Source organism: Suncus etruscus, chromosome 10, assembly GCF_024139225.1.
Source record: "Suncus etruscus isolate mSunEtr1 chromosome 10, mSunEtr1.pri.cur, whole genome shotgun sequence".
Lineage (NCBI taxonomy): Eukaryota > Metazoa > Chordata > Mammalia > Eulipotyphla > Soricidae > Suncus > Suncus etruscus.
The window spans coordinates 15,521,115-15,544,908 of record NC_064857.1 but is presented as its reverse complement, the minus strand read 5'-3'; the positions used below and the strand labels follow the sequence as shown (position 1 = coordinate 15,544,908).

The following is a 23,794-nucleotide window of genomic DNA, read 5'->3' as shown; positions in this document are numbered from 1 at the left end:
GCTCTGTTCCCATAAATCGCGCCTGGCCGGGGGGACCATATGGGATGCTGGGGGATCAAACCGCAGTCCATCCTAGGTCAGCATGTACAAGGCAAACGCCCTACCCGCTGTGCCACCACTGTGGCCCTTCCATTATCCTTCTATTCCCTTCCATCGCCCCATGTTAAGCTTCTTGATGAAACCAATTCTGTTTTTATTGCCACTGGGCATTTGTTACAATATTTCTGATCTACTTACTTTTTATATATGTTATATATGTCTGACAGCTTTGTGAAGGAGATGTTGGCAGTGGCAATAAGATGATGTCATCTGTTCATAATGATCCTGATATTTAGTAATCACTTACTAAGTACGAGGTACTGGACTAAATACTTGGCATACAACATTTCACTTTGACCTCAACACCAAAAGGAGTTACATTCCCACTTTCCAGTAAGCCACTTATCAAAGCATATAAAGGGCTGAGTCCAGATTTGAAAGTAACCTGCCTCCAGAGCACAATGTTCTATTGTTCTACAAACTTTGCTGTCATTGTTATTTTTATTATTCAAGCATGGAAGTATTGCTTTAGCAGAGAAAGGTTATTAACCAAGTTATAATGCCCAGTCATTAATTATTAATGGTAGAATTAAAGTGTGAATGTGGATGTTTCCAGAATCTCAGACTTCTTAACACATGGCTTTTCTTGATTTCCAGAAGTCATGGAAAATTAACTTTTTAATAGGATACATGGCCTGCGTTTCATGAACATTTTTTCTCAAGAATATTAAATGAATGATGTTCTGCTTTTAATCAATGGGTACCTTTTAAGTTCAAATAAAGGCAATGAACCTGTCTGACAATACAGGGAGGAGACCATTTTAAACATTCCATTTCTGAGTAAGCTGGGTGGAGATGTGTGTCTTCTCAGATTACTTTGCCGAGAAATATTATGCGCTTCATCTATTAAAATGTGGAGTTGTTTCTCATGTATTTGTTATTGTGAGTTTTGATGAATTACTAGGTGAATTTTGTCCAATGTACTCATAAATAGGACAATGTGAACTTACCAATGATGTTATATAAATAACCATTAATTATAGGATCTTGTTGCTAAGTGTTCATCAGGAACAGAAACTGTATTAAGTATGTCCCAGAAATTATCACCGATTCTTGTAATAATCATCTAGCCCCATTCCTATACTGAAGCTCAGAGAAGAGAGGTGATTTGCCCAGAAAATACATCTCTTAAGTCTTGGAATCAAGGTTCATGTAGTGATCTTTAAGGCTATTCTCTTTCCATTATACCAATGCATTAGTTGTACAGATTTATCAAATTTGTTCATTTAATATCCATTCCTTTCCTCCTCTATAAAATGTGCCAATAATAGCACTTACTCTTGAGGTTTCTGTGAATAAGGAAATGATCTCAGAATACATCTAAAGCACTTAAAAAGTTTGCATCAGAAACAATTGCATGTTAAATGTTTGTTTCTGGAATGTATTTATTAGCTGTGTGTTAGGAATACTCCAGATGAATCATATGCTCTCTTCACAGAGAGCTTATAATTATTGCAGGGGATCCAGAGAAGAATTAACTTTACAGATAATGACAGTACAGTGTAGTAAAGTGACAGCAGAAATAGATTCACAGAGTGGTAGCACAGACCATCTATCGCTTAGTCTTCAGGTGACAGTAAAACCCTATATTCCAGTCTCCAGTGTGTGATCAGTGTGAGAGTGTGATGCTGTAGGAAGGCCATTATGTCAGGTCACTTGTTAAGAACTGGTTTAGTGCACTGGAGACTGGTATAGAGCTTAAGGAACGTGTCTCACACGTATCTGATCCCTGGTACTGGCTGGTCTCTTGAGCCATTCCAGGTGTGATCCAGTGGTCTCTGTCACTGCAGTATTATCTTCATACCTGATCTTGATCTGGTTGAAAATCACTTGATGTGTCAGTGAGTGGGTGCCCTGAACATTACTTTTGAGCTCCCATTCCCAACAAAACAATTGAACAGAATTTTTTTTTTTTTTTTGGCTCACACCTAGCAGCGCTCAGGGGTTATTCCTGGCTCTACACTTAGAAATCGCTCCTGACAGGCTTGGGGGACCATATGGGATGCCGGGATTTGAACCACAGTCCTTCTGCATGCAAGGCAAACACCTTACCTTCATGCTATCTCTCTGACCCCCTGAACAGTATTGTTTTCATTTGTCTTAAGTTAACGGTTAAGCAAAACAAAACAAAACAAAACAAAACAAAAAAGCTTTTTAAATTGAATTTATGTTTAAATCTCCAAAGTAGAAGTTGATAGAAATTTGCCACTTTTGGGAGGGGGCAAAAGAAGGATATATTTTAGGGCCATACTTGGCTATGCTGAATCTTCAATTCATATTTCTGGTTGGTACCAATCCTTGCAATGCTTGGGGGAATCATGTAGTGCTGGGTGTCAAACTGGGTTTTCCTGCATTAAAGACATGGGCTCTTTCCCATTGAGTTCTCCTTCCAGACCCTAAAAACTATCTTTGTTTTTGAGACACACCCAGTAATCCTCAGGGTTTACTCCTGGCTTTGTGCTCAGAGATCACTCCTACTGGTGCTCAAGGCTGTAGATGTGTTGCTGGGGATTGAATTGGGGTCAGTTGCGTGCAAAGTAAGAACCTTACCTTGGTGCTATCTCTCTAAGCCCTAAAATCTACTTTTACATAAGTTACTTTAAAGACCATGTGTCCAATAGGTGTTCATAATACACTGGCTCCAAGATTAATTCCACCACCAATGTAAAATTCCTTCCACCATTGTCCCTAGATGTCCCACTCATTTTCAAGCCTCCCCCCTTGGCAGCCATAAAATAATATATTTTATATTGCTTCTTTCTAGGTAAGGAAATAAAATTATTTGATAAAAGTACAGTAATAAAATTTTTGATAAAATTAAATATACCTAGAGATAAGATCATTAAGTCATTGTCAGGGGTTTGTTAAGAGATTTGTGGCTAGTTGATTTTTATTTGTTTTGTTTCTGAACATTAGTTAACTTTAAATCCATGTTGAAATCTAATTTGCTGTGATATTACTGGGATGAGAGTACTGAAAAACAATTTGGAGTTTTTGTGCCCCCTAGTATAGGATCATGCAATGTAGGCATACTTAGCTCTTAGCTGATACGGCAACTTTTGTGACGTATGGTTTTGGCATTAGGGCTTTCCGAAGTATGAGAAGGTGGGTTGGGGGGAAGGGTGCCACACACACTTCAAAAAGGTTTTGAAACTATCAGCCCAAATACTGGCATACCTGGAGTTTTGGTATCTAGACGTCTGTTTGGCATCTCTGCAGAGTTCTATGGTTGAGTGTGATGAAGGGCTATTGGCATGGGACAATGGGTTTTGGTTGCAGCTGGTGTATCTTTGGCAGGGTGAGGACTTGGCTCACGTCCTGAGATTGCTGTTTTCAGCTGTGGACTGGTCTCTAAGTTTTTATGGCTTGGTTTACATCTTTTGAGAACAGAGTGATTCTTTGCAGCTGGCCAAATGCAGACACAGTGACTGCATTTGTAGGACCTGGTTTTAGCTTCCAGGGCTTCCAGAAATACAAGAAAGTTAGAGGGAGGGTGTCCACACTCACTCCGAAAAAGTCCTGGAAACCTAAAAGCTGTTTTAGAACGAAGATCTACTTGCTACTCAACAAGGACCTAAATTATGGTGTTGCATAAATAGAAACAGATATCCTGGATCTCCACAGAAGAGGTTGTGGTGTGGGTCAGGAAAGGGACTACTTAGGAGAGAAACAGGAAAATGTTTCCACAATCAAATTAAGTCTTTATTTAGCAGCAGAAGAAAGCCTCAGCCTCTCTGCTTCCTGTTCAAAACAAGAAACCTGCCAATTGACCTGCTCCACCCATTTCTCTTGAAGGGTTTTATCCATTTTCCTTTTGGAACAAGTCTCCCAGGAGGTATCATAGAGCAAGTTAGATAAAACAGCTAGTTAGATTAAAAAAAAATTCCTAATTTTTCTTTTTTTTTCTTTTTTTTTTTTGGTTTTTGGGCCACACCCGGTGACGCTCAGGGGTTACTCCTGGCTATGCGCTCAGAAGTCGCTCCTGGCTTGACTTGATCCTTTAAAAAAAAAAAAGCAGAAGCAAGTTGAGAAAAGCTAATGATGAAAAATGGATTACCAAAAATAAACTGAATCTGAGGAAAGATAGATAATTTTGGGGGCCATACCCAGTGGCACTCAGGGGTTACTCCTGGCTCTGTGCTCAGAAATCGCTCCTGACAGGCTTTGGGGACCATATGGGATGATGGGGATTGAACCCAGGTCTGTCCTGAGTCAGCCATGTGCAAGGCAAATGCCCTACTGTTGTGCTATCATGTAAGCTCCAAAAGATAGACAATATTATCTATCTAAAATAGATATATTATCTTTAAAGAAATTCAAGTATCACATTAAAAAAAAAAAAGAAGAAAGAGCTGCAGGGACTGGAGCGATTGTGTAATGGGTTGTTTCATTCTTTGTATGCAACATGCATACATGCATGGAGTTTCAAGCTTCAATCTTTAGCATCCCAGATTTTTTCCAGTACTACTAGGAGTTGCTCCTGAGCACCATAGGGTGTGTTCCACCCAAAAAAAGAAATAGCAATAAAAATATGAAAAATAAATAAATAAAGACATGGAGATTTTAGCAGTCACACACATCAAATAGAGAGAGATGTGTGCCCCAAAATGTCAACTGGAAAAAAATGTAAAACAACGGGCTTTATAAAATTATTAGTATTGGCAATTTTTTTTTGGGTCACACCCAGCAGCACTCTGGGGTTACTCCTGGCTCTACACTCAGAAATCGCTCCTGGCAGGCTCTGGGGACCATATGGGATGCCGGGATTGGAACCCCCATCCTTCTGCATGCAAGGCAAACACCCTACCTCCATCTATCTCTCCAGCCCCAAATATCAATTCTTAAAAAAATGAAATTTAAAAATCAACAAACAGGCAAAAGCTGGCTCCCTGTGTGTGACACCAGGCGGGGAAAATCCGCGAAAGTACACCGGCCCAGTGGGGCTCAGCTGTGAAAGACTGTGAGTGTGACCTGTCTATGTCTGTCTACTGTCCTCTTGCGTGAAACTCTTGCGAGTGGGGCAAAAAGAGCCTCCAGAAACCTCGCTCGCCCAGACGCCATTTTCAGGGAGGGACTTCAGAGCATAAAAACCGGCTATCCTTTGCAAAAGCTGGCTCCCTGTGTGTGACACCAGGCGGGGAAAATCCGCGAAAGTACACCGGCCCAGTGGGGCTCAGCTGTGAAAGACTGTGAGTGTGACCTGTCTATGTCTGTCTACTGTCCTCTTGCGTGAAACTCTTGCGAGTGGGGCAAAAAGAGGCTCAGAGGAGCACGGCCGCTCCGCTTCGCTACGCGGCCGTGCACTCTTTCTAAGGAAAGAACTCCATTGCAACAAGAAGGAAAAATCACACTAAGAACGGCGCTATATCACAGAAGCAAACATTTCTCTCTGGACTGTCTTCTCTGTTACATGCTCGGGCCTAAGATTTGACCCAGTGTGAGGCTTCATCCACGGAGGACTCCCCTCCCTTAGAGGCAAGTCAGCCCATCCAGAAAGGGAGGAGCCAGAGGAGTGTGCTGCCTACATCATATAGACAATGAATACCACTACAACACGTAGAAAAACCCACAATACAAATGTGACAATGGGGAAACAGCGCAGGCCAGCATCAGACATAGAGAATGAAGATGACAATTCTGAGGACCAGATAATGACTGAACAACTAATCAACCTCTCAGATAAGGACTTTAGACTAGCAATATGGAAGGTGCTCAACAGACTCCAAGAAACCATGGATCGAGTTGAACAGAACACTAATAAGAACCAAGAAAATATGAAGGCAGAAATGACAAAACTCCAAACTGAAATAACATGTCAACTAACAGGCCTGAAAAACTCAGTAAACGAAGTGAATGACAAAATGGATAAGCTCTGGGACAGGGTATCAGAAGCTGAGAATAGACTTGGTGCTGTGGAAGATGAGATACATAACAATTCCATACAGCAGGAGAGATTGGACAAAAAACTTAAAGCAAATGAGCAGACAATGGAAAAATTAGTCAAAGAATGGGAACAGACGAAAATAGAAGTCTATGATAAGATCAACAGAAACAACTTAAGAATCATTGGAGTCCCAGAGACCCAGGAAGAAAATTTCCAGGAAGAATCAATGGTCAAGAACATCATTAAAGAGAAACTTCCAGAGCTAAAGAATATATGTGATCAAATCCTGCATGCCCGAAGAGTACCAACCAAAAGAGACCCCAGAAAAACCACCCCAAGACACATCCTAGTCACAATGACAAATCCCACAGATAGAGACAGAATTCTGAAAACAGCAAGATCAAAAGGGGAAATCATGTTCAAGCAAGCTTCCCTGAGATTTACAGCAGACCTGTCACCAGAAACGCTCAATGCCAGAAAGCAGTGGTGGGATATTGTGACAAGACTGAATGAAATGAATGCTTCACCCAGAATACTATACCCAGCAAAACTCACTTTCCGGTTTGATGGAAGAATACATGGTTTCACAGACAAAAAACAGCTCAGAAACTTCACAGACACAAAACCAGTCTTAAGAGAAAAACTGAAAGACCTAATCTAAGACAAGACTACCCAAAAGACACACCAAATTTTGAAATAAAGATGGCGTTAAATCCCAGGACAATTCTTTCTCTCAACGTCAATGGACTAAATGCACCAGTTAAGAGACACAGAGTGGCTAAATGGATCAAAAAACTCAATCCAACCTTCTGCTGCCTACAAGAAACGCACCTGAATAGTCAGAACAAACATAGACTCAAAATAAAAGGCTGGAGAAAAGTTATCCAAGCAAACAACACCCATAAAAAAGCTGGAGTGGCCATACTAATATCAGATAATGCAAACTTTATACTCAGGAAGGTTGTAAGGGACAAAGACGGACATTTTATATTAATCAAGGGGTACGTAGAGCAGGAAGAATTCACTCTCCTAAACATATATGCACCGAATGAGGGGCCAGCAAAATATTTAATACAACTGCTGACAAATCTGAAAAATAATATCAACAACAACACAATAATTGTGGGGGACCTAAACACGGCTTTGTCAACACTGGACAGGTCAACCAGACTGAAACCCAACAAGAATATACTAGACCTGAGGAGAGAAATGGAAGAAAGAGGCCTAGTGGATATATATAGGACACTCCATCCCCAGAAACCTGGATACACATTCTTCTCCAATGTACATGGGACATTCTCCAGGATAGACTACATGCTGGCACATAAAACATACCTCCATAAGATCAAGAGGATAGAAATTTTGCAGACTACCTTCGCTGACCACAAGGCTCTGAAATTATTTGTGAACTCCAAAGGGACTCAGAAGAAACACTTTAACACCTGGAAGTTAAACAGCCTCATGCTCAATAACCAGTGGGTCCGAGATGAAATCAAGGAGGAAATAAAAAGGTTCCTGGAAACAAATGACAATAAAGACACAAACTCTCAGAACTTATGGGACACAGCAAAAGCAGTACTGAGAGGAAAATTTATAGCTTTGCAAGCACACATCAGGAAGGAAGAAGGAGCTTACCTGAGTAGCTTAATGACACAGCTAATAGAACTAGAAAATGCTCAACAAAAGGACCCAAGAACAGGAAGACAGAAGGAAATAACAAAGCTGAGAGCAGAAATCAACGAAGTGGAAACTCAAAAAACAATCCGAAAGATCAACGAAAGCAGAAGTTGGTTCTTTGAAAAAATAAACAAGATTGATAGACCACTGGCAAACCTAACAAAGAAAGAGAGAGAGAGAAACTTGATAACTCGTATCAGGAATGAAAAAGGAGAGATCACTACTGATATGACAGAGATTCAAAGGGTAATCAGAAACTACTTTGAAAAACTCTACGCCACTAAAAATGAGAACCTGGAAGAAATGGATAAATTCTTGGACTCTTATAATCTTCCACGGTTGAAGGAAGAGGATGTAGCATATCTAAACACCCCCATCACCATTGATGAAATTAAAACAGTAATCAAATGTCTGCCGAAAAACAAAAGCCCAGGTCCAGATGGATTCACTAATGAATTCTATCAAACTTTCCAAGAGGAACTACTGCCAATCTTGGCAAGACTCTTTCATGAAATTGAACAAACAGAAACACTTCCAAATAGCTTTTATGAAGCCAACATCACCTTGATACCTAAACCAGACAGAGACGCTACCAAAAAAGAAAATTACAGACCAATATCACTGATGAATGCAGATGCAAAGATCCTCAACAAAATCCTGGCAAATAGGATTCAATGCCTCATTAAGAAGATCATCCACTACGATCAAGTAGGTTTCATCCCAGGAATGCAAGGCTGGTTTAACATCCGTAAATCTATCAACATAATACACAACATCAATAACAAGAAAAATAAAAACCACATGATCATATCAATAGATGCAGAGAAAGCATTTGATAAGGTCCAACACCCATTCTTGATCAAAACTCTCAGCAAGATGGGAATGGAGGGAACCTTTCTCAATATAGTGAAGGCCATCTACCACAAGCCAGTGGCAAATATTATCCTCAATGGAGAAAAACTGAAAGCCTTCCCTCTAAATTCTGGCACAAGACAAGGCTGTCCTCTCTCACCACTCCTATTCAACATAGCACTGGAAGTACTTGCTATAGCGATTAGGCAAGAAAAGGATATCAAGGGAATCCAGATAGGAAAGGAAGAAGTCAAGCTCTCACTGTTTGCAGATGACATGATACTCTACTTAGAAAACCCTAAAGACTCTATCAAAAAGCTTCTAGAAACAATAGACTCATATAGCAAGGTGGCAGGCTACAAAATTAACACACAAAAATCAATGGCCTTTCTATACACCAACAGTAATAAAGAAGAAATGGACATTAAGAAAACAACCCCATTCACAATAGTACCACACAAACTCAAATATCTTGGAATCAACTTGACTAAATATGTGAAGGACCTATACAAAGAAAACTATAAAACTCTGCTCCAAGAAATAAGAGAGGACACACGGAAATGGAAACACATACCCTGCTCATGGATTGGCAGGATTAACATCATCAAAATGTCAATACTCCCCAAGTCATTATACAGATTTAATGCCATCCCTCTAAAGATACCCATGACATTCTTCAAAGAAGTGGATCAGACACTTTTGAAATTCATTTGGAACAATAAACACCCTCGAATAGCTAAAGCAATCATTGGGAAAAAGAATATGGGAGGAATTACTTTTCCCAACTTTAAACTGTACTACAAAGCAACAGTTATCAAAACAGCATGGTATTGGAATAAGGATAGGTCCTCAGATCAGTGGAATAGGCTTGAATACTCAGAAAATGTTCCCCAGAGATACAACCATCTAATTTTTGATAAAGGAGCAGGAAATCCTAAATGGAGCAGGGAAAGCCTCTTCAACAAGTGGTGTTGGCACAATTGGATAGCCACTTGCAAAAAATTAAACTTAGACCCCCAGCTAACATCATGTACAAAGGTAAAATCCAAATGGATTAAAGACCTCGATATCAGCCCCAAAACCATAAGATATATAGAACAGCACATAGGCAAAACACTACAGGACATTACAGGCATCTTCAAGGAGGAAACTGCACTCTCCAAGCAAGTGAAAGCAGAGATTAACAGATGGGAATATATTAAGCTGAGAAGCTTCTGCACCTCAAAGGAAATAGTGCCCAGGATACAAGAGCCACCCACTGAGTGGGAGAAACTATTCACCCAATACCCATCAGATAAGGGGCTAATCTCCAAAATATACAAGCACTGACAGAACTTTACAAGAAAAAAACATCTAACCCCATCAAAAAATGGGGAGAAGAAATGAACAGACACTTTGACAAAGAAGAAATACGCATGGCCAAAAGACACATGAAAAAATGTTCCACATCACTAATCATCAGGGAGATGCAAATCAAAACAACGATGAGATACCACCTCACACCCCAGAGAATGGCACACATCACAAAGAATGAGAATAAACAGTGTTGGCGGGGATGTGGAGAGAAAGGAACTCTTATCCACTGCTGGTGGGAATGCTGTCTAGTTCAACCTTTATGGAAAGCGATATGGAGATTCCTCCAAAAACTGGAAATCGAGCTCCCATACGATCCAGCTATACCACTCCTAGGAATATACCCTAGGAACACAAAAATACAATACAAAAACCCCTTCCTTACACCTATATTCATTGCAGCTCTATTTACCATAGCAAGACTCTGGAAACAACCAAGATGCCCTTCAACAGATGAATGGCTAAAGAAACTGTGGTACATATACACAATGGAATATTATGCAGCTGTCAGGAGAGATGAAGTCATGAAATTTTCCTATACATGGATGTACATGGAATCTATTATGCTGAGTGAAATAAGTCAGAGAGAGAGAGAAAAACGCAGAATGGTCTCACTCATCTATGGGTTTTAAGAAAAATGAAAGACACCCTTGTAATAATAATTTTCAGACACAAAAGAGAAAAGAGCTGGAAGTTCCAGCTCACCTCAGGAAGCTCACCACAAAGAGTGATGAGTTTAGTTAGAGAAATAACTACATTTTGAACTGTCCTAATATTGAGAATGTATGAGGGAAATGTAGAGCCTGTTTAGGGTACAGGCGGGGGTTGGGTGGGGAGGAGGGTGATTTGGGACTTGGGTGATGGGAATGTTGCACTGGTGATGGGTGGTGTTCCTTTTATGACTGAAACCCAAACACAATCATGTATGTAATCAAGGTGTTTAAATAAAAAACAAAAATTAAAAAAAAAAAAAAAAAAAGATTTTGCTTTACATGCAAAAATTGGAGGTGGTGGGAGGGCAACTTTGATGGTGGGAATTCCCCTGATTCAATATCAATATGTACTTAAAATATTACTGTGAAAGATATGTAAACCACTTTGGTCAAAATAAAAATTATTATTAAAAAAAAAAAAATCAACAAACAACAAATAAAACTAAGGCTTATGTTGATTGAATTCAATGAAATCCGCCAAGAAGAGAATCTGTATCTTTGTGGGCCAAACTAAACCTTTTAGAATTATAATAAGAAATTGATCAAAAGACAAACCAGAGCTCTTTCAGAAATTTCTGCTGTGAGAATCTACTTGCACCACTCTGATTGGATTTCTTTTGTCAATTCAATTGTTACCGACCATTATCACATTTATTGTGTTTATTATCTTCTCATATTTTGTTTTTTTTAAGCTTTCTTTAAATGCCTTATAAATACCCACATTAGTTTTATTTTTACTTGAGGTTTTGTTTTTGTTTTGTTTTGTTTTGGGGCCACAACCAGTGGCGGTCAGGAGTTACTCCTGGCTCTGTGCTCAGAAATCACTCATGGCAGGCTCAGAGGACATATGGAATGCAGGCAGTCTAACACAAGTCTGTCCTGGGTCTGCCACGTACAAGGCAAATGCCTTACTGCTGTGCTATCTCTCTGGCCCTGTTTTTTTTTCTTTTTGGACATACTTAGTGATACCCAGAGTTTACCCCTGGCTCAATGCTCAGGGGTCATTCCTACAGGGCTCAGGGACCATATGCTGCCCCTGGGATAGATTCCACATTGACTGCATACAAGACAAGTGCCCAGCCTATTGTGCTTGTCTGTCTGTTCAAATATTTTATGGCTTTTTGTCAGGGTGATTTCCAAAATGCCACAAGGTAAAGGTATTAATGTTATGGCCCTTAGAAGAAATTAAAATGCTAACTGGAGAGTACTAGGGTACCATTTATCTGAAAGCAAGACTTTTTTTTCATCTGTGTACCAGCTGTTCTTGAGTTTGACACTGGCAGGCCAATTTCATGGGTATACATGGTTCTGAGTAGTTCTCTCGGCTTTTCCATAACAGGCTAAAATATGCATCTGTGAGTCTGGAGTTTTTATTCTAGCTGTCACTCACTGTTTACTTTCAAACAAGTTACATAACGTTGCTGAGTTTCAATAAACTTGTCTTTGAAATAAGTAAATGGAGTTATAATAGTCATCAAGAGTCCTTCTGTCTCTAATGCTTTTATTTTATTTCTTCCCCCTTAATGCTTTTATATTTTATTTTATTTGTTTGGTCATCACACCAGTAGTGTGTTCAAGTGTCATTCCTGGCAGGAAAAATATGGGATACTGAGGGTAGAACCTGGGTCAGCTGTGTGCATGACAAATGCCCCTAAATTTTTTTCATTGCATAGATTTTAATCATATCTTTATTATCTTTTTAAAATAATGCAAGAAACACTTCTTTGATAAAGCTTATGGGTTATGGGCTCACAGAGAAACTCAAATTCCTAGAAAATGTTCAAGAATTTTAAGGAACTTTATTAGCCAGCAACTGGACATCATCCATTATACCCAAATCACATCTTTTCCAAAACTTTCATTTATTATTATTATTATTATTATTATTATTAATTTTTTTTGAGTCACACCCTGTGGCTCACAGGGGTTACTCCTGACTCTGCATTCAGAAATCGCTCCTGGCAGGCACAGGGTACCATATGGGATGTCAGGGATTTAACCCGAGTCAGTCCCAGATCATCCGTGTGCAAGGCAAATGCTCTACCGCTATGCTATCACTCCGGCCCCTTCAAGCCTTTTAAAGAGCAGAGCTCATCCTCCTAGCAAGCTTGTACAGCAGATAAGCAGTTTCCAGTGTCATAATTGTGGGAAATGTGGTTATAATTTTTTTTTTTTTGGTTTTTGGGCCACACCCGGCGTTGCTCAGGGGTCACTCCTGGCTGTCTGTTCAGAAATAGCTCCTGGCAGGCACGGGGGACCATATGGGACACCGGGATTCAAACCAACCACCTTTAGTCCTGGATTGGCTGCTTGCAAGGCAAACGCTGTGCTATCTCTCTGGGCCCAGCAGTTAGTTTTTCGAAAAGCACCAGCAGTTAGTAATCAGTAAGGATCACTTTCAGAATTTATAGCTTTAAGGAGCTCCCTGTCTCTGCTCTGGGCTAATTACTTCTATGGATCTTGTTGTAAGGAAAACCAGGAGCAAAATGATGGTCTGAAAACAAGATGGCTGCCCTGGTGTCAAGCCATTTCATTTAGAATATGAAAACTGATTTCCCATCTTTTTATATTTGCCAATCTACCAGAAAATAAGAATAATAAAATGTGAAATAAAATAAAATGTGAAATAAATAATAAATAATAAAATATTACAAAATAAATAAAATAAAATAAAAAATAAAATAAAAATAAATAATAAATAATAATAAAATGTGAAATAAAATGTAAAAAGATAAGAATAATAAAATGCTATCTCTCTAGAGATAATAGAGAGATAACACAGAAGGTTAGCTGCTTGCCTTGCATTTAGCTGACCTGGTTTTGAATTTCTGCCTCACATGGTTCTCCAAGCACTGGAAGGAGTGATTTCTGAACACTAAGCAAGATGAGAGCATTCAAACCATTGCCAAGGGTACCCCCCAAAAAAAAACCCCAAACAAACAAAATATAGACAGATGGTAGTTGGTTCTCCAATGGTACTCTGGTTTCTTCTCACCTGAGGTGGAATTCTCTGAGTAGGCATAAGTAATGCTGAGGCACTGTGGAGTCTGAGCAAGTGTCTGTCAGGTGACTTAGACTGCTCCTTATCCATGTGACTTCCTTCTTATTCAGCTGCATTACAGGCACTCAAGAGAAAGAAGAGGCTTGAGAAGCAGCTCACTCAGATTGATGGCACACTCTCCACCATTGAGTTCCAGAGAGAAGCCCTGGAAAACTCACACACCAACACTGAGGTGCTAAGGAATATGGGCTTGGCGGCCAAAGCCATGAAATCAATTCACGAGAACATGTGAGTGACTTGGGTCTCCACCCTCTACCGCCATTCCAATCCCAAATTCCTCTGTGCTGAGAAATTCTTTGTGGGCTTGATGATAATCAAGCAGAAATGGGCTTACTTATTGGGCACTTTATTGTTGGGTCCATGACTCCCTTAGACAGGTATGAGTTTTAATATAGTAGTAAACAATGATATAAAATGTGACAAAACCCCCCAAAATATATCAAGAATAATCATTTGGTTCTTAATATTTCCCAATCATGTATGTCATAATCATGTATTCAGCATTTCATCTGTGAATACTTTTGTTTATAATTTTCTTTTTTAAAATTAAAATCTTTATTTAAACACCTTGATTACAAATATGATTGTAGTTGGGTTTCAGTCATGTAAAGAACACCCAACATTCCCATCACCAATGTGCCAAATTTCCCTCCTCCCCAAACCACCCCCTGTCTGTACTCTAGACTTCCCTCATTCATTCACATTGTTATGATAGTTCTCAATGTAGTTATGGTAAAATCCAGGGGAAGCTTAAAGTGGATGTCAAACTGGTGTTAAATCATTGGAAAGTTGCTAAAGCCAACACAGCTCCCTAGTTTCTTTGAGAAAAAAAAAGGGAGTTAATCCTTGTATAGCAGGTAGGGGCTGGAGAGATAAGTACATCAAGGAGGGTTCTTGCTTTGCATGAAAACTGACCCAGAATCAATCCCCAGCACCCCATATAGCCCCACAGCCTGCTAAGATTAAGTGCTGAGCACTGGTGGTGTTTGCCCCCAAAACCAAAATCAAAACAAAAAACACAAAAGAAGAGTATGGATTGGGCCCTCCCCACCTTTTTTAAGTTAAATTCCCCCAGACGATTCTGATACTAATGTTTGAGAACAATTTGCAAAGAGTGACAGTTGTGTTAATGGGCTGGGGGTTTTAGGGTTTGGGGGTTACAATCTTATATTTATTTATTTATTTATTTTGGTTTTTGGGCCACACCTGGTGACGCTCAGGGGTTATTCCTGGCTCTGTGCTCAGAAATCACTCCTGGTTTGGGGACCATATGGGATGTCAGGGATTGAACTGAGGTCCATTCTCAGTCATCCATGGGTCAGTCGCATGCAAGGCTAATGCCCTACTGCTTGTGCCACCACTCCAGCACCCCCCCCCAATCTTATTTATTTATTTTTTTGGGGGGCCACATCCGGCAGTGCTCAGGGTTGCTCCTGGCTGTCTGCTCAGAAATAGCTCCTGGCAGGAACGGGGGACCATATGGGACACCGGGATTCGAACCAACCACCTTAGATCCTGGATCGGCTGCTTGCAAGGCAAACACCACTGTGCTATCTCTCCGGGCCCACAATCTTATTTCTATAGACAATTCCTTTTAGGTCAATTGCTTCATCTCTTTTTTGATACTTCCTTATCTGTTAATTGGAGATGGTCAAGGTTTATACCTCTTGGCTATTGTAAGAGTTAATAAGCTACAAGGTAGAAAGTTCTTAGCATAGTTTCTGTCACCAACTACTCAGTTATCTAGTTATTGTGGTGGTCGTGCAGTGACAATTTCCTTTTTATTCTCACTATCAATAGAAAGTTAATAGCTGACAACTGATCTTTTCCTAATATTTGTTATGATAATTCAATAAGTTGTTCCAAGTCTGGGGATTATAAAGAAGGTTCTATGGATGTAAAAAGGTGGAAGATGGATAGGGTAAGGTCATGTGTTCACAGTCATACTAATATTTTATTACTTTAGCAATTAATTGGCATTGGTTATCATTTTTACAGCTTCAGAGAGATAATTAGGTTCGTTGTTAGGGGCAAAATTCTCTAAATTGCTATAAGCTGGGTGCTAAAATATTTTGCAAACTGTAGCCTTTCTATCTAGATGGCTTAGAAGCATGTCCTATTGTGTTCCTTTTAGGAGAAAAATTAACTACCAGGCCCAAACTTTAGCTCTACCTTTCTCATATGCTTTTTTTATTTTACAAATATGTTCAATAAATATTAGCTATATGTTTAAAAAAGGAACTAACAAATATTAAAAATATGCCCTTTGGAAACTGGAGAAATAGTACAGTTGGTAGGGCACTTGCCTTGCATGCAGCCAACTTGGGTTTGATTCCTAGCACCCCGTATGGTCTCTCAAGCCTTCCAGGAGTGATTGCTGAGAATAGAGCCAAGGGTGAGGCAATGAGTACTGCCAGATGTGGCCCCAAAACAAAACAAAAAGTTCTCAAAAAGCTCAGGTTTCAGGGCTGGAGCGGTGGTACAGTGATAGGGCATTGCACATGGCTGATCTAGGACAGACCTCGGTTCTATCCCCAGCTTCCCATATGGTTCCCCAAGCCAGGAGCGATTTCTGAACACATAGCCAGAAGTAACCCCTGAGCATCACTGTGTGTGGCCCCCAAAACAAAAACGAACAAACAAAAAGCTCAGGTTCCCTGTAAATGAGTCTGGGAACTTGAACATGATGACATATTCCATTAGGAGTTAAAATCAGTGATTTGGTTTCTTAAGAAGAAAATTGCCAGTTCCTCTTTTTTATCCAGTCAGTTTGGTCTAGTTTCAGATTTGCAAGAAGGAGTGAAATAGAAAAGCATATCCTGGTACTTGGGCATTAAAATGCTGAGGCTGATACTTAGGGGTATCAGACTCTGATACTAGAAACTGTCTTTCTTGAAGCTGTACTTCCTGAGTGTGGGGTTCCTGGCTTCCTCTACTGAAGGTGCTGAGTTTTTAGGAGGGTTTAAAGGCCCATTCCTGATTATGCAGTAATTTCCTGGCATCAACAGTTATTGCAAGTCCCTCAGAAAATAAGGATATTGAGCTGTTAGTCATTTTGGAAAAGAGATCTCTTGTTTCTTAGTGACCAGAGTGACCACTGGCTGAGAATATCACACCACCCATGGAAGCATTTCCTGAGGAGTTGATTTAAAGCAGCATAGGTTTACATTTTATTTGTTTAAATTTTTAATAGAGGCTACACCCAGTGATACTGAGGCTGTATGGGAAGGGCTTGGGCCCAGGCCTGTAGTTTCTAATATTGAAATGCAGTTTGGTAGACAGTCCAATAGGGGTCGCCATGGTTACATCCTCTGGTGCTGGGGGTAAGGGAACTAAGTGGTACTCCTGAAAGAACTCTGGTATTCATATATGCAGGCCACAGGCTCTGCCATCTGAACCCCTTTCCCAGCCCAATGCTTAATATTATATCTGACTCCACAGGCCAAATTTCAAAATAGCTCTACTCATACTATCGATTATAAAGTAATTGATTGCTAGTGTTAATGTTAAGACTATTAGTGCAATATTTAACATATCTGGGCACAGAGAGGGTCATTAACTTATTGATATGCAAATTATTTTAAAGGTGGATACATGTTATTAACTAGGAAGTTTTGTTTTTCTGCTGAAATAACTTAAAGTTTTTATGACACAAACTCATTGTCTTTTTGTTTGTTTGTTTTGTTTTGGGGCCACACCCAGTGACGCTCAGAGTTTACTCCTAGCTAGGCACTCAGAAATTGCTCCTGGCTTGGGGGACCATGTGGGATGCCTGGGGATCAAACCATGGTCCACCGTGTCATAGGCTAGTGCGCTCGAGGCAGACGCCTTATCGCTAACACCACCACTCTGGCTCCACAAACTCATTGTTATTGTAGAATTTTATCTAAATTTATTGTTTTAAATTAAAAAATTGAAACCTTTCAAAAATTTTGATTTTCTAGGGATCTGAACAAAATAGATGATTTGATGCAAGAGATTACAGAACAACAGGATATTGCCCAAGAAATCTCAGAGGCATTTTCTCAGCGGACTGGATTCGGTGATGAATTTGATGAGGTGAGTAAAACTCAATATAAAACATGAGGCTCTTTACTGAAAGGATGGAAGTATAGTGCAATGGGTAAGGCATTTTGCATGCAGCTGTCCTGGGTTGGGTTCCATCCCTGGCACCATATTTGGTCCCTGAGCACCAGAAATAAACCCTGAGCACAGGACCAGGAGTAAGTTCTCACTATCAGCAGGTATGCTCAACCTCCAAAATAAAAAAATACATAGCACTCTTCACAATAGGAAATAAAGTGTCCATAGCTCCAACTTAAAGGAAAGATTAATATATTTTGGCAAACAGCCCCCTAATTAAGTTTTCAGCTATTAAGGAAAAACAGCATGTGATTATGTAAAGTTAGTGACTTTTAATGGTTGCAACCTAAATAGCCTATTACAAGGAATTGAGTGTTCAAACATGTGGGCAAAACAAAGCAGACAATGTCACTTTGCAAGGGGCAGATGGATTGTGCTTTGTCATTGTAAAATTAGAGGTTACGCAGCCTCTGTTTATTACTCAGTCTATGAAACACAATAATTGTGGTGTGGCATTTTTAATGCATACATTCCATTTAGACTCATCAGTCCCATAATACAGTGTGTGATTGTAATGGCATTTGCACTGTGAATTTATATTGTAAAAACATATTTAAAGGATTTAGAAAACATAAAAAATAACTCTGTAGTAGACTATGTGGCAGACACCATATGTGGTCCATAAGGCTTGAAATATTGCTGTCTCAGGGGCTGGTGAGGTGGCGCTAGAGGTAAGGTGTCTGCCTTGCAAGCGCTAGCCAAAGAAGGATCGCGGTTCCATCCCCCGGTGTCCCATATGGTCCCCCCAAGCCAGGGGCAATTTCTGAGCACTTAGCCAGGAGTAACCCCTGAGAATCAAATGGGTGTGGCCCGAAAAGCCAAAAAAAAATAAAGAAAGAAATATTGCTATCTCCTTACAGAAAAATTTTGTCACCTTCTGGCTAGACTAACAAGCATTTGCTCAGTTCGTTTATGATATGGCAGAGTGGGATCTGGGCTCAAGAGGATTTCTTACCAAATAGTGTGATCTCTTCATTTTTTAAAATCCTTAGTTTTCTCATTTATAAACTGAGAATCCATCGAGGGCATGAGAGATAGTAAAGGGGTTAAAACTCTTGCCTTGTATGTAAGAACTACATTGCCACGAGCACTCCCTGCTGTGACCCCAAAACTGACAGGGGAAGAGACAAGGGAAGGTAGTGAAAGGAGAGGAGGGAGTGGAGAAAGATAGGGAAGAGGAGAGAGAGAGAGAGAGAGAGAGAGAGAGAGAGAGAGAGAGAGAGAGGAGAGGATAGATAAAAAGAGAGAAGAGGGGAGAGGTTGGGTGGAAAATAGATAAGTACCTGGATTATGATTATCTATAAGGTTTTTTTAAATTCTAAAATTCCTCAGTAAATGATCAAGTAAATATTTATTTCTTCTAATTAGACTTCCAAAGATTTTTAGTTCAACAGGAGAAAAGAAAAGATGCAGTGACAAAATGACAAGCGACGTGTAAATTTCCCAGATACGGTGGTGGTTATATATTCAGCCAGCACAAATTGGATAACAGTTTACTCAAGTATTATAAGATTAACTACAACAAATTTGCACAACCCCAAATATTCATTTTTTAATCATTGCTCAGTGTTGCAAAAATACTTAAGTCTTAAAATAAATATTCCATTTCACTGGGTTCTCACATATCAATTGGGTAGCAGATGTTCTTGTTATTGTGTTTGGGGAAAGCCACTTCTTGAAACGTTAACTCTGTAATTCTTCCTTTTTTTTCTGTGTTCAGGATGAGTTGATGGCAGAACTCGAGGAACTGGAGCAGGAGGAATTAAATAAGAAGATGACAAGTATGCGACTTCCAAAGGTGCCTTCCTCCTCCCTCCCAGCACAGCCAGCTAGAACACCAACCATGGCCTCTGCACACCAGCCCCGAGCAGGTCTGTTCTCCACTAACACTGTGTTCAACTGTCTGAATTGAAAGCCAGTCCTGTCCAATCCTTGTTTGCACTTATTTTTATTCCATAAATGTACTTCTCTTCATACATAATTCATGCCAGTTTCTTGTGCTGAAAGTGTGAATGCCACCAAGTAATAATGTTTTGGTTTTGGTTTGTGGACCATATCCAGCAATATTCAGGGACTTGAGGTTGTGCTTGTTGATATGGGGAAGAATCGTGTGGTACTGGGGATCCATACCTCCACCTTCTACTTGCAAGCTCCAGACCATTGTGCTCTCTCATCTATCTATCTATCTATCTATCTATCTATCTATCTATCTATCTATCTATCTATCTATCTAACAATCATCTATTTATCTTATCTATCATATATCTGTCTATCTGTTCATCCATCTGTCCATCCATTCGTCCATCTGTCCATCCATCCACTTATCCATTTATCCATCCATCCATTCATCCATCTTTTGATCTATTTATGTATTTATACTTTTGGGGCCTCACCCAGAAATGCTCAGGCATTACTCCTGACTCTGCACTCAGAAATTACCCCTGACAGTCTGAGGGACCTTATGGGATGTTGGGGATCAAATCTAGGTTGGCCATGCACAAGGGCTGTCATACCAGCCTTGTCAGAGTGCTTACTTTTACCCATTTTCTCTTTCAGCCTCTTCCCGGAGGAGGGCAGAAGATGACGACGATGATATCAAACATTTGGCAGCTTGGGCTACTTAAAAACAAGAATTCTTTCATCTATGTGTATGAACTGAACAGAGGACATAAAAAATATGTTCTCCTAGTTCAGAACGTGACAAAGAGTCTGTTTTCTATGTGCTGCTGGATAAATAATTGTCTTCTACATGTCATAAGTCAAAGTTTAAAAAGGAGCTGGGGACAGACAGAATTGGGCAGCCTTCTCTGGCCTCTTTCCTCCCCGAGTGCCATTCTATCATGGTCACTACCGTATTTCTGCTTCTGACACATAGTTGGTGCTTGCTCTACATTTGTGGAAAGGAAACTGAATCAACACAGACAACATAGGATTGGGGATGGTGCCTTGCACTGCCTGACCCAGGTTCCATTCCCGGCGTCACATATGATACTCAAAGAAGCTACAAGAGTGACTCCTGAGTGCAAATCCAGAAATAGGCCCTGAGCATCGCCACAGTATGGCCCAAAAACAAAAATTGAAAAAATAAAAAGAAAGTAAAAGTTTAGAAGCCATTTTGGACAGCTCTGCTTATGCTCTGTCAGAAACCACATTCTTTTTTGTAGTCTTGGCTGTGGAGCCATGTTAGCTCAGGTGGCTTCTGCTGTCAGTGGAAATACCCCTTGTCTCTTTTGGGAGTGACTTCATGTAGAGAAGGGCCTGTGTGTGTCTGTACATAAATAGTTTCATTTGCCTTTTGCCATTTAAAACATTAAAGGAGCTTACTTGACATTTATTATGCCAATTAAGCTCGAAATGGGACAATGGCTGCATTTCCCCAAATATCTGAAGCACTAACTGCCGAGTGGGAATCCCTCGAGTCTAATCGATCCACTTAGGGAGCTACATTAACAGTCCCAGACCATTATGGTGCCATTATGGCTGCAGTGCACTAAATGTGCAAATGTTCATTCTTTCTCATTGTGTTCTTTTTGTAATATTTATTTACACATTCGGGTGTAATCTTTGTAAATACTTAAAATTATAGGCAATTAGAAGTATAGAGATGAATAAAATTTTGGCCACTGTTCTTTGTAAAAGAAAGTCAGTTTCAGTTGATTTATTGTCTTGAACCATCAAATGTCATGAACCATCCAATGACAAATATCATTAGAAGTGGGACTGGAGAGAGAGAGCATAGGGTGAAGGCACTTGCCTTGCATGCAACTGAGTCTAGTTCTGTTCCTGGGACTGCATATGATTCCTGACCCTGCCAGAAGTAATTTTTGAGCACAAAGCCAGGAGTAATCCCTGAGCATTGATGGATGTGCTACGAAAACCAATATGGATATGTTATATATAGCATTACATTATTATATTATTATTATTATTATTATATAAAATGTTCTAGTATTTCTTACTTTGACTTAGTAACTTTCTAGAAGAGAGAAAGCATTATATCTAGAATTCCTGCATTCCAGCCTCCTGCTCCTTTCTTTATACAGGAAGTGCCTAAATTTGAAGCACTTATTTCTTCACTGAGAAGTCTATGGGCTAGACTCATTGATCTCTAAATCTTACCTTGTGATTCAATCCTGCCACATACTCGCATAGGCTAATTTTTTTGGTCGTCTCTCCACCCTCTACAACATAAATATCCAATTGTTTTTATTCAAGGATGGCACTATATGTGTATTTATTTTGCATTAAAATTTTTTATTTTTTATACATTTTTTAATTCAGTCACCATGAGATACACAGTTATAGAGTTGTTTAATGATCACTCCGGACAAGAACTGGGTGTTATAAGGAGGTAAAATGATATACTTGATGTCCTGTTAGTACCAATATCAGTTCTCAGTCTTGTGATGATGCAAACCATATTTGTATCAATTCAACATTAAATTTCCAGTATTCACAGACAATTGGCATTCAATAATAGTTATGAAATCAACAGTGTGCTTTTTGTTTTTAATTTTAAAACCTTTGTTTTAAACCTATAATCAAATAATAAGACTTGACTGAAGTCTTGATTTCTGTTCTGAAGCAGCTAGAAAACTTGACCAATTATGAAATAGTTTCTGTATTTTGTGTACAACAGGTAGCAACTGGGTTCTGAAAAGAATCTGGTGCCCACTTCACTGTTCTGAGGCAAAGGAATGGAATCTTTTGGTCTTTTTTGTTTGTTTGTTTTTTGAGGGGCCACACCCAGCAACCGTCTCTCAGTATTCAGGCATTTTTCCTGGCGTTACTTAGGATACCATATGGGATGCCAGAGATGGAACCTGGGATGTCCACATACAAAGCATTAGACCTATCCACTGTGCTACCTTTCCAGTTCCTCCAAGCAAGTTTTGTTCATAAAAACTATTCTGTTTTACACACAAATGTTCACACCCATATATCAATTACACTTTTCCTTTATTTTGGGTAATAAGACTCGCATTTAAGGTAACTTGAGACCAGCTTTGATTTATAAGAGGTGATTGAAGTTGTTCCCAGAATCAAAGGAAATGCTTAAAATGTAAATCGGTGTTAAATTGCAAATCTGAGACTCAAGAAACTCCCTTTTCCAAGAAGCCAATTGTAGGGTAAAATAAGCGACTTCCACATGGAACAAGCTATTTTTTGCTCCTAAGTGAAATCTCAGAGCTGGAGTATTATATTGGCTAAGTTTGGGTCATTTGAATACTTCCGGGGTCAACCACAGACACTGAGAAGCAGGAAGGAAAGTTGTGTAGCGTAATCAACCTGCTTTCACCTGGAAAAGGGAATGAATGGATACCGTCTAATACCTAATCATACCTAAAAACATCACCTCAAACAGTGTTCATTCAGCTATTGTCCACTTCATTCCACACTACAACGTTTTCTTATCCTTGGTACACACAACCCAGATACTGTTTCACAGAATAGAAATTGAAATCGGAAATAATTTATATCCCACAATGGTATGTCTCTTCCTAAAATAAATTGGATAATGTGTCAAAGTTAGTAATTGGAGTAAGAAGAAGAAGAAAGGAAGCTGAGACTAATAAGGATGTCTGGGACCATTACATTTACAGCCCCAGGAAACATATGGGTGAAATGTTAGTCACTCTCTTTCATCTCCCGACTTCCTTCCCCCGTCTCCTTAATTTAAGACAGATATTAGTGTTTCTGCTGGAGAAAGCATTTCTTAACATGGCAAAAAATCCTCCTCCCACTTCAAATTCGCTAGGCCTCATTTGTTCTTTAGCTTGCTGGACGTCTTATGCTCTATATACATTTGAGTTATTTTTCAGAAGAAAAGGATTTATTATACATCAAGGGAATACAGACAGAGAGCTGTCATTTACAAGCTCCAAAGACAGAGCAAGTAGGCAAGGCCTCTGGTTATGAATGAGTCCCCCAAATTTCTAGTATTCACAGGTTATGGGGGGGGGGTTACACATGCATCATTATTTATGCTATCAAGAGAATTGAGTGTTCCCT

At 39.6% G+C, this 23,794-nt stretch overlaps 1 protein-coding gene across 2 annotated transcripts in view; it reads left to right on the top strand.

Moving 5' to 3' along the window:
• CHMP4C (charged multivesicular body protein 4C) overlaps positions 1-20,406 on the top strand; it is a 39,223-nt gene extending 18,817 nt beyond the window's left edge. The window contains exons 2-5 of one of the 2 annotated variants that reach the window (XM_049782033.1): positions 13,690-13,867; positions 17,584-17,698; positions 19,503-19,612; positions 20,349-20,406. In XM_049782033.1, coding sequence (XP_049637990.1) covers positions 13,690-13,867; positions 17,584-17,698; positions 19,503-19,612; positions 20,349-20,406 — 461 coding nt within the window. Of the gene's footprint in view, positions 1-13,689; positions 13,868-17,583; positions 17,699-19,502; positions 19,654-20,338 lie in introns of both variants that reach the window. The other variant, XM_049782032.1, reaches the window with a different exon arrangement.
• Positions 20,407-23,794: the final 3,388 nt, after the last annotated feature.